Consider the following 14,689-nt stretch of genomic DNA (forward strand, 5'->3'; position numbering starts at 1 on the left):
CCCCCCCCCCCCCCCCCCGCCTCAGTTTTGCTGGGTAGGTGATTCTTGGTTGTAATCCTATCTTTTTTGACCTCTGGAATATCATATTCTAAGCCCTCTGGTCCCTTAATGTAGAAGCTGCTAAATCTTGTGTTATCCTGATTGTGTTTCCACAATACTTGAATTGTTTCTTTCTGGCTGCTTGCAATATTTTCTCCTTGACCTGGGAACTCTGGAATTTGGCTACAGTATTCCTAGGAGTTTTCTTTTGGGGATCTCTTTCAGGAGGTGATTGGTGGATTCTTTCCATTTCTATTTTGCCCTCTGATTCTAGAATATCAGGGCAGTTTTCCTTGATAATTTCTTGAAAGATGATGTCTAGGCTCTTGTTTTGATCATGGCTTTCAGATAGTCCAATAATTTTTAAATGATCTCTCCTGGATCTATTTTCCAGGTCAGTTGTTTTTCCAGTGAGATATTTCACATTGTCCTTTATTTTTTCGTTTTTTTAGTTTTGTTTTACGTCTTGATTTCTCATAAAGTCATTAGCTTCCATTTGCTCCATTCTAAATTTTTTTTTAAGGCAATTGGATTGGGGTTAAGTGACTTGCCCAGGGTCACACAGCTAGTAAGCATCATTTGGTCTGAGGCTGAATTTGAACTCAGGTCCTCCTGACTTCAGGGCCCATGCTCTATCCACTGTGCCACCTAGCTGCCCTGCTGCATTCTAATTTTTAAGAAAATATTTTCTTTGTGAACTTTTGGACTTCTTTTTCCATTTGGCCAGTTCTGCTTTTGAAGGCATTCTTCTCCTCATTGGCTTTTTGGACCTCTTTTGCCATTTGGGTTAGGCTATTTTTTAAGGTGTTATTTTCTTCAGTATTTTTTTGGGTCTCCTTTAGCAAGCTGTTGACTTGTTTTTCATTATTTTCTTGCATCACTCTCATTTCTCTTCCTCTACGTCTCTTACTTGCTTCTCAAAATCCTTTTTGAGCTCTTCCATAGCCTGGGACCAATTCATATTTTTCTTGGAGGCTTTGGGATGTGAGAGCTTTGATTTTGTTGTCTTCTTCTGATTGTATGTTTTGATCTTCTTTGTTACCAAAGAAAGATTTTATAGTCTGACTTTTTTTTTGTGCTATTTGCTCATGATCTCAGCCAATTACTTGAGTTTTAAATTCTTTGTTAAGGTAGGGGTCTGTTTCCAGTGTGGAGAATGTATGGTCCCAAGCGTCAGGGGTTTTGTGCAGCTGTTTTCAGAGATACTTCTAGGGACCTGTAAATTTTCAGTTCTTCCAAGGTGGTATGATCAAGGGCAAGGTATTTACTCCTTTCCTGGCCTGTGCTCTGGTCTGTGAGTGACCACAAGCACTCTTTTCTGCCTTGGAACTGTGAGGAGGATTCCCTCTCCACTGCCACCACAAGCTCCACCATGCCAGCTCTCCTTCTTGCCCCAGGATTGCCACTCAGAACTATGACCCAGATCCAAGCACAGGCAAAGCAAGAGATTCCTGCCTCAGCACCAGCAAAGAGATCGGTGTCATCCCCCTCTGATCTGAACTCTGAGCTGCTTGATCTGCCCCCCTCACTCTGTGGGCTGAGCTCTGAAGTAGCCACCACCCTAGAGCTGCTCTGGGACTGGGGCCAGACTGAGCTCCTCTCTCACTGAGGTCCAACAGACCTTTCCTACTGAACTTCTAAGTTGTCTTTGGCATTTGTGGGTTGAGAAGTCTGGAAATTGCCACAACTCCCCTTGATTCAGTTCCCTGAAGCCTGCTCCAGGTTCTCGTGAGTCCCCATCTTTGTTTGTGTAGCCCAGCTGAACTACACTCCTCTCTCAGCCTGGTGCAACAGACCTTTCCAATCAACCATCCAGGTTGTCTTGGGCTGGAAATTTCTTTCATTCTGTCTTTTTGTGGGTTCTGCTGTTCTAGAATTTGTTTAGAGCCATTTTTTACAGGTATTTGGAAGGGTTTGGAGGAGAGCTCAAGCGAGTCACTGCTTTTATTCTGCCATTTTGTCTCTGCCTCCGAGATTTCTTTCTTGATGGGTGGAGAGGTGGCATTCTTTTGGTTAGTAGGCCAATTTGGAGGGTTACTTTTTTTTTTTTGTCATTCCAAGTTAGTTGAGTTATCCCTTCATCTGAAGTAACACAGATTTAGTGAATTATGAAAGTGAAATACCTGTTCTAATGATCTATTGCCTCAAACGTTTTTTAAAGTTGCCAGAAGATAACCTAACTACACAAGCAACAAAATATAAAGACTAATTATGAATCAAAAGAGGTACTTAGTGACTTGGAGAAGGATTAAATTGCTGTGTAGCCCCAGATCCTTTGCTGTCAATCCAGGTCACTGGAAGGAAATTCCCTGGTAAGGTGGAATCTGAGAGGCAGAATGGTAGAGATCTGGCATCAGGTTCAGGAAAACCTGGTTTGTTTAAGTCCTGCTTCTGACTCATACTTTGTGACCCTGGGCAAATCACTTAACCTCCCAGTGCAGTAGGAAACTCTTAAGATTTTAAGTTGCAGAGAAGGTACTCATTCATCTGCATTGATTTAGAGAGAATTTTCTTATCCAAGAAGCAATGAAATTATATTATAGCAATGAAATCACAAGCTGATTCCCTATCCCTAAGATATCTAACTAGGATTTGAAGCCACAAATATCTTCCCTTTGGTTGGGCCTTGAAAGGATGCTTTAAATTTAGTCCTGAGCAGTAACTTGGGGTAGCAAAGACATTAGGTCACGGTTACCTATTCAGACATAGGCTAATCCTAAGAAATTGGGTTAGGTGGGTTTTGCAAAAAAAAGTATGCACAAATATATTTTTCATCATGCGTGTTTATACACAGGCAGAGCTTATTGGAAACATTGCTAGTAATTTTTTTTTTAATTTAAGGTGATGAACTAAATCAGGTCATAAGATAAAGGTTTGTTCCCTCCCTTCCCTCGGGACTGGACAGGTTTGTTTTCCTAACTGGGATGTAACCTTGAAGGCAGGAGCTATGTCTTATATTTCATTATCTGTATAGTGTTGAACACATAGTAGCTGTGTGGTTTTTTTTGACAGAAAAAAAAATGCAGTGATGTTTGTGGTCTAAAAGGGGTTGTAGTTTTGGGACAAGTCCTAGAATGACCTTTAAACACTGTTCAAGTAGTTTGCCATCACCTGTAATGGTTGTTGCCAGGTAAGCAATCCTCACTTGATCTTTTCAGCCTAACCAGTTGGACGTCCCATATCTCTTTTCCCTTCTGTTACTGAAGACCTTCAGAAGGCCCTCTATACTACTTCCTACTCTTCCTTCCCCCCTCTTTCTTCTCTCTACAGTTTGACTTCTGACTTTATCATTCAACTGAAACTTCTCTCTCAAGTTACCAGTGATCTCTTAAGTGCCATATCTAATGACCTTTTCCCAGTCCTCAACTTTCTTGACCTCTCTGTACTCTTTGATACTGTTAATCATTGTCTTCTCAATACTCTCTTCTCTCTGGGTTTCTGTGACACTGCTTTATCCTTGGCCTCCTACCTGGCTGACTCCTTCTCAGTCTCCTTTGCTAGAACATCTGTTCACATCTGGTCATGGTGGATGTGTCCCAAGACTCAGTCATGGGCCCTCTTGTCCCACTGTACCATTTTGTTTGTTGATTACGTCATCTCCCATGGATTCAATTATGATCTCTAGGCTGAAGATTCTCAGATCTATTTATCCAGCTCTAACCTTTTCCCTGACTTCCAGACTCACATCTCCAGCTACTTATTGAATGTGTTGAACTGGATGTCCCATAGACTTAAACTCAACATGTCTAGGAATGAACTCATTATAATTTCCTCCAAACTGTCCTCTTTTCCTGAATTTCCTATTACTGTGGAGGGCACCACCCTCTTCTGTCGTCCCGGCTCAAGACCCAGGTGTCAAACTTGACTCCTCATTCTTTCTCTCTTCCCATATCCAGTCAGTTATCAGGTCCTGTTTCTGCCTTTATAACATCTCTTATATATACCTCCTTCTCTCTTTTGGCATCCTGGTACAGGCCCTCATCACCTCATGCCTGGGCTATTGCAGTAGCCTTTTGTTTGGTCTCCCCTCTTCAAGTCTCTACCCACTCCATTTCATCCTCTATTTAACAGTCAAATTGATCTCCTTAAAATGCAGGTTTGACCTTGTCACTCTCCTGTTTAGTAAATTCTAATGGCTCTGTATCACATCCAGGATCAAATATGAAATGCTGTGTTTGGTATCCAGAGCCTTCGTATCCTAGACCCCTCCTACCTTTCCAGTCTTTTTAAACATTAACTCTTTCCATGTATTCTGTGATCCAATGACACTTGCTTCTTGCTGTTTCTCACATAAGACACTCCATCTACTGACTGTAAATTTTTCTTGGCTATTTCCAATGTCTGGAATTCTCTCTTTACTCCTCTTTACCTCCTGGCTTCCTTCCATAGCTAAAATCTTATCTTTTAAAAGAAGCCTTTCCTGATTCCCCTTAATTCTAGTACCTTTCCTCTATGATTTTATTTAATTTGTCTTGTATATCTCTTGTTTGTAAATGGTTGTTTGCATGTTCTTTGATTCATTAGATTGCGAGCTCCTTTAGATCAGGGACTGCCTTTTGCCTTTATTTGTATCTTCTGGGTTTAGCACAGTGCCTGGAACATAGTAGGCTTAGTAACTTGACTTAATTAATGATACTACTTTAGTAGATTGAATGCAAGATTAAGTGAGGAAACTACCTATATCTCACTTATAGTAATTTGTCTTTTTTACTAAAATCAAAATATAATTATTGAGCAATAAAATTTAGAGCAATTCAGTTCATTTTCTATTTACCACGAATTGTAAACATAATGAACAAGCATCAGGAAACAATTTCTAGGTTCAGATGTTATTTTGTACCGATGAACATGAGAAGTGGAGGAAGGAGGGATTTATTCCATCTCTGGAGAGATTCAGGGAAGGGTTTGGCACCTTTCTGTTGCTTCAAGACCAGTTATTTATTCTATCCTCAAATGACTCCAAAACCTCTAAATTTTATTGGCATAAACTCTTCCCCAGTCTTATTTTTCCAAACCTTTTTACCCTATGTGTACTGCTGCTCCCAGGCTCTTTTAGGGGTCTAATGTTCCTGAATTGCTTTTTAAACAGGATTACATACTTTCTGTTAATAATAGAATTTCATTGTAATAATCTGGACTATTAGCCCTATAAATCATCAAAATGCCCAGTAATTTAATATTTTAGCAAATAATAATGGAATAAGTCAAGTCAGTAAATGTATACATGATAAAACATTTAAGGACCATAGAATGGAGAAGTGGTTGAAGAAACTTGAGAATTACTCACAAAAACTCTTGCAGGAATGCTTGGATTATGTGTCTTCAGCAGTATATGCCCACAAACCCTGCTGTATATTCTCTGTTATAAAAGATTGAACGATTGTGGCAGTGGGCTCAAATAATAAAATTCTTTGTCAATCTATTGTGTCTTGATTTTTGGTTTGGAAAATAGTTACCATTTTCTATAGCACTTTCTACTCTATTATTCCTACTTAACTCAGGTCTATTTTTCCCCCAGATCATGATACAAATCAACTTGTCCTGACTCTTATTTCCATACAGTTTGAAACAAAACATGGGTTTACATAGTTAAACAAGTTTCTCCAAAAAATGTTATATTGTGGATATTTAATACACAGGTGGGGGTATCTAGTGGATAGAGTGCTGGGCCTGGAGTCAGGAAAACTCATCTTTCTGAGTTCAAATCTGGCCTCAGACACTTACTAGATGTGTGACCCTGGGCAAGTGGCTTACCCATGTTTGCCTCAGTTTCCTCGTCTGAAAAATGAGCTAGAGCAGGAAACGGCAAACTCCTTCAGTATTTTTGCCAAGAAAACCCCAAATGGGGTCACAGAGAGTCAGACACAACCAAAGTGACTGAATAACAATATACTAGCACCTCCGTGTGATACAGAATGTCATATAGCATATGCTGTGGCTGAGAATTCAGTATTACTAGAGTCTTGTTTGACCCTTATTCAAGGAGATTTACTTGCTAGAACTGCCAGAAGATTTGGGAGCCATCTGCTTAGTTAATAATTGAAGTTATGAGAATGAATTTGATTAGCAAAGGAGAGTGAGTAGTTGGGCAAATCAATTTCTCAGAGCCTCAATTTCTTCATCTGCAAGATGGGGTTAATAATATTTATGTTTCCTACCTCACAGTGTTGTAAGCAAAACACTTTGCAGGCCTTAAAGGATGTACAAATGTGAGTTTTAAGTATAACCTGTGGGCCAAAATGCATTGATCTCACAAAGGAAAGAGGGAGCAAACATTGATTTGGCACCTATTATGTGCAAGGCACTGTACTAAGCACTTTACAAATATCTCATTTTATCCTTACAAAAACTCTGTCAATAGGTGCTATAATTGTCTCCATTTGACAGTTGAGGCAATTGAGATACACAAAAGATAAGTGACTTGCTCAGGGTTGCAGAGTTAGTAGGTATCTGAGGACACATTTGAACTTAGATCTTCCTAACTCCAAGTTCAGTTCTTTATCCACTGCACCACCTAGCTGCCTCAGTTCTCATGGGGGCTTTTCAGTACTCTTACTCTTGGACACCATTAGGATTTTCCCTAAGAACATGTAAATTTAGCTTGTTTTTAACCCTGCTTTTGGGGTATGGGGTGTTCACTTTTCTTCCACAAGACACTCATTTTTCTGCAAGTCTATCAAGGCATTTGGACTTCAGGCATTTCTTTTTTTTTTACAAGACATATAGAGAGTGGTTATAGGCAGCATCCTTCCCATGCTGAACTTGCAGCTGTCTCAATAGTCCTTGAAAAACTCAGAACACTAATAAGTGGTGTCCTAGTAGCTTCAGGCTTGATTCGACTTTTGCTATGCCTCAGGTACTTCTCAGTGCCCGTTTTTTAAGTTGTGTCTTTGAGACAGGCCTATGCCATTGCTTATGACTGCTGTCATCCACAGTCAGCTTCCTTCTTCCTTGTGGTTCTTTCAGCAGTCCTTGCTGGTTGATTTTTTACACCGCCTCAATCCATAGAATCACTGAAAGCATTTGTTCTCCTTTCTCTGCCCCTTTGGAGGTTGAAGGTGGGGGAGGGAAAAAGAAGGAAAGGCTCAGCCACTTGCAATATGATTGTATAGGGTAGTAGCATGGCATAATGGATAGAGTGCCAAACTGGAGTCAGGAATACCTAGGTCCATATCTCACCTCTGAAATGTAGCCATGGGCAAGTCACCTACCCTCTCTGAAACTCAGTTCAGTTATTCGTAAAATAGAGGTAATAGACCTGTACTCACAGTGTTTATTGTGTTGTATTGTGAGACTCAAATGAGATAATGTATGTAAAGCACTTACAAACTTATGCCTTTTATAAATGCTGGCTGTTCTATCACTTAGGATGGATTTTTATTTAACATTTTGGGACTTTTTATTAAAAATAATCTAGAAATATAGTACATAAGATTCCCTAGTCAGGTATTGGTGGTCTCTTTGTCCTTAGTGAGTATGTCATTTAAGTCACATTGAAAAATTCAAGATATTTCTGGGAGATAGGGATGGGGTGGGGACTAGACCTATGATTTCATTAGTATAAGGAATTCCCAAGTGTGAAACTCCCTCTACTAATGAAGATCACTACCCTCTTTGGAACTTAATTGACTTAGAGAGCCACCTAAAGCACTGAAATGTTAAATGACTTGCCCAGGGAGTATATAATCCTTATGTATGTGAGAGGCAAGACATGAACCCTGGTTTTCCTGGCAGCTAGGATGACTTCCTTTCCATAATACTGGATATATATATAAAATCTGCATATATAATCATTCTGGATAAGGAGAAATTCTGAAGTTTAGTTCTTGAATTTTCAGATCCTAGCACTTAACATTTTCCAAAGCACTTTAACATGCATGTTAGGTTAATTTTTGCATCCTGTGATAAAAGGCAGGTATTATTCTCATTTTACAGATAAAGAAACTGAGATAAGTTAAATGAACTCAAAAGTTACATAACTAGAAGAAATTGAACTGTTTTTTGTTCTCTTACTTGAACAAAATAAATTGTAAATGGTGTAAATCAGATTATGAAAGTTTATGTAAATTTAATCACTTAAAGTAATTTGAAGTGGCAACAACAATAGAAACAGCTTTTGGAACATATGATGCTTTTGTTTCAATTAAATTTAAATTTTGAAATTATTAGTAAAAAAATAAACAGTTTTGTAACTTCGTTCAATCTATCCCCTCATTTTAGAGCCTTCTCTTTACCTGCCCATTCTGGTAAAATGTCCACTATAACCTTTCTTATCAAGAAAGGATAGGGGCAGCTAGGTGGCACAGTGGATAGAGCTCTGGCCATAGGGTCTGAAGGGCCTGAGTTCAAATCCAACCTCAGACACTTGACACATTCTAGCTGTGTGACCCTGGGCAAATCACAACCCTGATTGCCTCACCAAAAAAGCAAAAAAAAAAAAAAAAAAAAAAAGGATAAGGAGAGAGAGTTCCCAGCTAATCAGGACCTCTCTCCTCTCATTCTTGTTGTTGTTCTCTACTGACCATTCTTGCAACTTCCTTAATGATTCTGGTACCTGGACTCATGGTCTCCCTCTTCTCTCTACCTCCTACTACTATTCTTAGGACTTTAGAATTCATGTTGATAACTCCGGATGAAACATGATAAATCTTCATTTCCTGCAGGGATGGCTCTAAAACTCTTCTCCCCTTCAGTGCACTGCTGCATCCTCATACCATGGCAAATGACCTAACATCAGTATTTCACTAAGAATACTGTCCTACATGTAATCACTCAACTCTGTGCGTTCTTCAAAACTTGTAAATGTTATCACTTGCTTTCATACTGATCACAGGAACGTGATGGTCTTTCAGGTATGTTATAGGTTAAATAGACTTTGGGGTGGATGCTCTATGTTCCTCACTTTTCTCCTCTCTCCTCCACAGCTTTGCTCCAGTTCTTCCTTCCCCCTAGCTTTCCTGTAGACATTTTTAGTCCTTTTCAATCCTGAATAAACTTTCCTTTTACTCTCTTAACCTACTTGGTCCTCTGATTCCTCATATGTAAAATAAGGAGTTTGAGCTAAATGGCTTGTAAAGGCCCATCCAGCTCTACGTCTATGATCCCATGCCTTTTTTTCCTCTTAATTACTGGCTCATCTCTCTTCCTTGTCACTTCTGAACTTGGGAAAACAAGGCCACTGCTCACTCCTGAACCATATGCAATTTGGTCTCCACCCTTCTTATTCCCCCTAATCAATTCCTCCCCACCCCCACCCCAAACCCCATTGAAACTATTCTGTGTTTTCAGTGACCTAACAACCATATTTAGTATTTTTCAGTTCTCATCCTCCTCAGTCTCCTGGTGGTATTTGAATTTCTAGCTTTCTTTAAGGCTCAGCTCAGGATACATCTCTCCTCAAGATTTCCCCATTTGTGAAGGCTCTTCTCCTGAAATTACTTTGTGTTTATCTGTGTGTGGGATGTATCCGTTCTAGTAGAAGGTAGTATGCTGTTTTTCTCTCCTTAGTGCCCACCTAACACAATGCATTGTACATAGCAGACTCTTAATAAAAGTTTGTTTGAATTTGAATTGAGTTTGATTGTATTGACTGCTTGCTATTCTAATGCCTGATTGTTGTGGCAAAGGCACTTTATAAGATTTTGTAGGATTTGTTTAAGAGCTGGAAGGGAGCCTACAAGGTCATCTAATGCAATACTTTCATTTTATACATAAGGAAGCTGAGCTTCAGAGATGTTAAGTAATTTGTCAGTAAATAAGCGTATATTAAATGCTTATTATATTCTAGTGACTAGAACAAGTTCGGCCCTTTAACTAAATACAAACTTCACAGAACAAATCCCTTTAATAAAAGGATTTGTTTTGTAAAACTTGAACTCAGTCAAACGGTTATACCCAAGGACCTAGAAGGCCACATGTGGCCTTGAGGCCTTAGGTTCCCACCCTTGTATCCAGTCACTCTGCTTAGTAATGGAGATACCAAGAAAGACAACCCTCGTCAAGGATTAAGCTCTTAAAAAGAATGTCAAGAAGCTGACATTCTAGGGGGGAGGGATGACAACATATAAACAATTATGAACATTCAAGTTATTTACAGTATAAATGGGAAGTAATCTCAGAGGGAAGTCACTAGCGGATGGGGAGATGGGCAGATTGGAAAAAGACCACCGTATAAAGTGAGATTTGAACTGAGTCCTGAAGGAAGCCAGCAGGTAGAAGTGAGGAGGGAGAGCGTTCCAGGCATTGGGAAAAGCTGGTGAAAGACAGGGTGGCTAGTTTATACAGAGCCATCCTTCAGGAATATTGTAGATTAAATAACCTCTTGTGAGCTGGCTTGGCTCATTCATTTGTTAATTCAACAGATATTTAATGTGCAAAGCTCTGTTCTTGATGCTGTGAAACATTTAAAGAATTAGTATACATAAAATCATTTCATTGGGAAAATAAATTCCAGACATTTGACTTAGAAATTTAGCTTTTTGAGCATAGCTGTTTTTTTAAATGATTTTTTATTTTTTCCCCAATTACATGTTAAAACAATTTGTAACATTTTTTTTTTAAGATTTGAGTTCTAAATTCTATTCCCTGTTCTGCCTCCCCCCAGCCTTCCCATTCCTCAGAAATGGTAAGCAATCTGATTTAGGTTATGCATGAGCACAACTTATTTATGTGGTGGAGACTATATATGTATGGACACATTGGTACTGGTTAGGAATATAGGCATATGTCCGTACTGCTTAGGAATATGCTGCCCTCTACTGATTTCTTTTAGTATTAGCATATACTGTTGAATTTTGTAGCTTTTAAGTTATTGTCATAATTTATGAAACCAACACTAGTCTAACAAGTTCCAGAAGTATTTAGTGTCAATATACTAATGTTTCAAAGTACATGAATTTCTACATGTAAAAAGCCACCTAAGCCAAAATTTTATTTCTGCTATTTTCTAAAACAGAAAGTTTTGTTTTGTTTTGTTTTTTGGCAAAACGATGCAGAAAACAAAAAAATCCTCCTGTAACTTTTTTACAAATGTATTCTGGCAAAATTCTGTTCAATTCAATAAATATCTTGCGACACACTGAAAAACGCAGTGCTAGGTGCTGGGGTTACAGAGGTAAAAGCAAAGCATAGTTGCTCCCCTCAAGGAACTAGTTGTAACCAAATTGTGTTTTTGTTTTTGTTTTTTTAAGAACAGTATTATTCTGTTACTTTTTTTGCCTTGCAGAGTTTTGGCAAACAAGAAATGCTGAAATTTCACAATTACAGGCCACAACGTTCAATCCCTAAGCTTGATTAGTGGTCTAGTTTCATAGAAATAAATTGTGCAATTTTGAGAGAAATAGTTGTATTTTTAAAAAATTCACATGGTAGGTTCTTATATACTGTGAATTGAATCCCTTGAGATGCTGAAAGAGTGGGCTTTTTTTTTTTAGTTTCAAGTTTTCCCCAATTTGATTTCAGATTCTTTTTTATTAAAGGATCTATTGAAAATGCCGTATTATCTATACCAAGAATTGAATAGGTATAAATTTCAAGCTGGTAGATAATATTTTTATAGTTGATATTTATATAGGGCATTTATTATATGGGCATTATATAGGACATTTATAGATATGTTAACAAAGCGTTTACATATATATGTTTCACAGCAACTCAGAGTACAACTCAGGTACCAAAGCTATTACTATCCCCATGTTACTATTGCGGAAATTGAAGCTCAGCAAGGTTAAGGGACATGCTTCTGGTCTTTGTACTAGAAAGAGTAAGAAGCAAGATTTAAACTTTGGTCTCTAACAACCCCAAAGCCAGTGCTCTTTCCAGCTTTTATACCATTTATAATGTACTGCTTCTGAAGAGCAGCAGTGGATTGCAAAAGGCATCAGAGTGCCTGGAGAGGGAGTTTTTTTTTTCTCCCAAGTCTGGAAATTAATATGCTAAGTTGAAGATAGAAGGAAAATATCATAAATAATTATATGATAATTTAAAAAACTATTTGTATCGGCTGTAAATGCACTTCTGGGGGTGTATGGGTGTTCAAAGAAGACCAGTACCTTTAGTGTGAGGGCTTGCCAAGTTCTTTTCAGGGCTGCTCATCCATCTTTGGTGTCCACCTGCTCCCAGCTCTCGCCTGTGGCTCCAAGAAGATGCAGCATGTACAGCGGCCACACTCCAGTAAACTGACTTAGCTGACAGGCTAGACTAAGCTAGTTTGAGGATAACCAATGGGCCACACACCTGTCCTTGAATTGGTGGTGGGGGCATCTACCCCAGACATGTGAAGACTTCTTCTGGTGGAATCAGCGGGTGGGAACGTTTTGTTCCAACAGCCTTGAAGGCAGCTGAAGCAGGCACTGTGGAGAGATTAGGCCTTGATCAGACATCAAAGATGTCAAGGTTGTCCACGGTATCTCTGGCCGTCACCAGTCCTGACTTTTGTCTTGCCACTGGCAAGACTCTGGAAGAGAGAGTGAGGCTGATGACTTTGTGCAGCTCCATCTCCCTTAAGTCCAATTCATGCATGAGTCAAGATGTCACTCTGTGATGTCATTAGTCCTCTTCAAAAATGAAGGGCAAACAACAAATATACTTCTAGCCAAAAAGATGCATAGGAATCAGTAGCTCCTGCACTGAGTTACAGCATAGCTCAATATGGCTACTATTACAATAATACTCTTCATACACTTGTATTTTAGGTATATAGTTTACTTGTCTTAGCATTATGGATCTAGGGCTGAAATGATCTTCAAGGCCGTCTAGTGCAACCCCCTCACTTTACATGTGAGGAAACTGAGATTCTGGGAAGTTTGACTTTCCCAAGGTCACACTGGTAGTAAATATTAGAGGTGATTTTGAACCCAGGTCTTCTGACTCTAGAGAGAGTGTTCTTTCCACTATTCTGAACTGTACAAATAGTAAAGCTGTTAATCATTTTCCCATGCGGTCTGCAGGTCCAGGATTGGTTCATGAACATAAATAATTTCAACAAATATTTCTATAAGGAGAATTTTTATTACAAGGTTCAGTTTGAGAGCTGGATGCATTTTTAGAACACATAATTTTATTCTGTGTTGGAGACAAGAAAAAGCAATTTGTAGGATGAAGTAGCCACCAACTAGATGAAACTAATAAACAGAGTTTATTATTAATGATATTTTGTGTTTCAGGTTCAGTTCTTTCAAGAGGACTCAGATTATACTGCAACATTTAGTAAGTACTGACTTTTAAAACCCCATTTATTGTAATATATATGTGCTGTTTTTAGGATTGCACTATCTTAAAAGGGGAAACTAGATGAATGGCAACTGGATAGATCCAGTTCTACTTGGTAAAGCATGTGACCTCAATTTTTCCTTTATTTTCTATCATGTGTTTTTTGTTTGTTTTTGTTTTTGTTTTTTAGCTAAGCGGAGTATTTAAATGTTTAAGGTGCAAAAGATAATTTTTTCCTGTCATGGATAAAATTTTCAAGCCCAACCAATCCTTTATTTTTTTTTTTAAAAGAAGATACCAGTGGGACTTGTATGATAAAATGTATCTTGCATGAAAACATATCTGGTAAAGTACCCTAGAAGGAAAACTGATCAGTTTGTAGGTGGCTTGATACAGTAACAAGTATTTTGATTGGTGGTTTTTGCTTGCCTATAGAGTAGTTAGCTGACAAAATCTAGAGATTTCAAGGACCTCTTTAAGAAGTATATCAGTAACATTTATTGAATATCTTATGGTTGCTGAATGCTATAGTAATGCTGTCAGAATTTGTGGTGGTGTTCTCCTTTGGTGCCATTTATACTTTATAAATTTTTAAAAATTTTGATGTCAAATTCAATCTCAGTACCTTTAGCAACATGGTAAGGAATAGCCATAGTAAAAAATAAGGCATGTAAAGCACCTTGCATACTTTACTACATTAAAGATCAACTGTTGATTGTTATTATATATAATTATATACTGTATCTTATATATTTCTTTAAAATCTAAAGTTGGTTAATGTAGTTTCATTTATCTCAATCTCTTCAGGTAATTCTTCACTTCTTTCTCATTAGAATTGCTTATTCATGTCATCCAACATACTGATTTTGGAAGCATATTATCCTTCTAGAAACCATCCTATCTCTTCTCTGAATTCTTTGAAATCTGGGCTTCTACCTATTGTGTGATGTGATAGCATGGCTACTTCCCCCTAACAGTCCTCTCCCTATCTACTTTAACGACCATTTCTCCTCATTAGAATTGATCCAGAGAAGCAATTACCAGCGTTATTCTATATTTTGAAGAATGAAAATACTATTGAAACAAGTGAGGAATTTATTAGTTGAGCAGTTTTAAACAAGAGAGCTTCAACAGATATTGAGATAGTTGAAATTCCCAATCACTACTATATAGTGCTTCCATACAAGGTTTATGATGTGTTTCTTGAAATTATAATTCTTGTAAAATAGAAATTGAAAGAATCCACTGATCACCTTCTGAAAGAGATCCCACTATATAGTGCTTCCATACAAGGTTTATGATGTGTTTCTTGAAATTGTAATTCTTGTAAAATAGAAATTGAAAGAATCCACTGATCACCTTCTGAAAGAGATCCCAAAATGAAAACTCCCAGGAATATTATAGCCAAATTCTAGAGTTCCTGGGTCAAGGTGAAAATATT

General features: G+C 38.1%; 1 protein-coding gene across 1 annotated transcript in view; it reads left to right on the forward strand.

The window, feature by feature from the left end:
- HIBCH (3-hydroxyisobutyryl-CoA hydrolase) overlaps positions 1 to 14,689 on the forward strand; it is a 100,800-nt gene that overhangs the window by 3,497 nt on the left and 82,614 nt on the right. Inside the window, exon 2 of the mRNA XM_027865677.1 lies at positions 13,203 to 13,245. Within this exon, the coding sequence (XP_027721478.1) occupies positions 13,203 to 13,245 (43 nt within the window). The remainder of the gene's footprint in view (positions 1 to 13,202; positions 13,246 to 14,689) is intronic.

This window comes from Vombatus ursinus, unplaced genomic scaffold, assembly GCF_900497805.2.
Source record: "Vombatus ursinus unplaced genomic scaffold, bare-nosed wombat genome assembly UNPS02014779.1, whole genome shotgun sequence".
Classification (NCBI taxonomy): Eukaryota; Metazoa; Chordata; class Mammalia; order Diprotodontia; family Vombatidae; genus Vombatus; species Vombatus ursinus.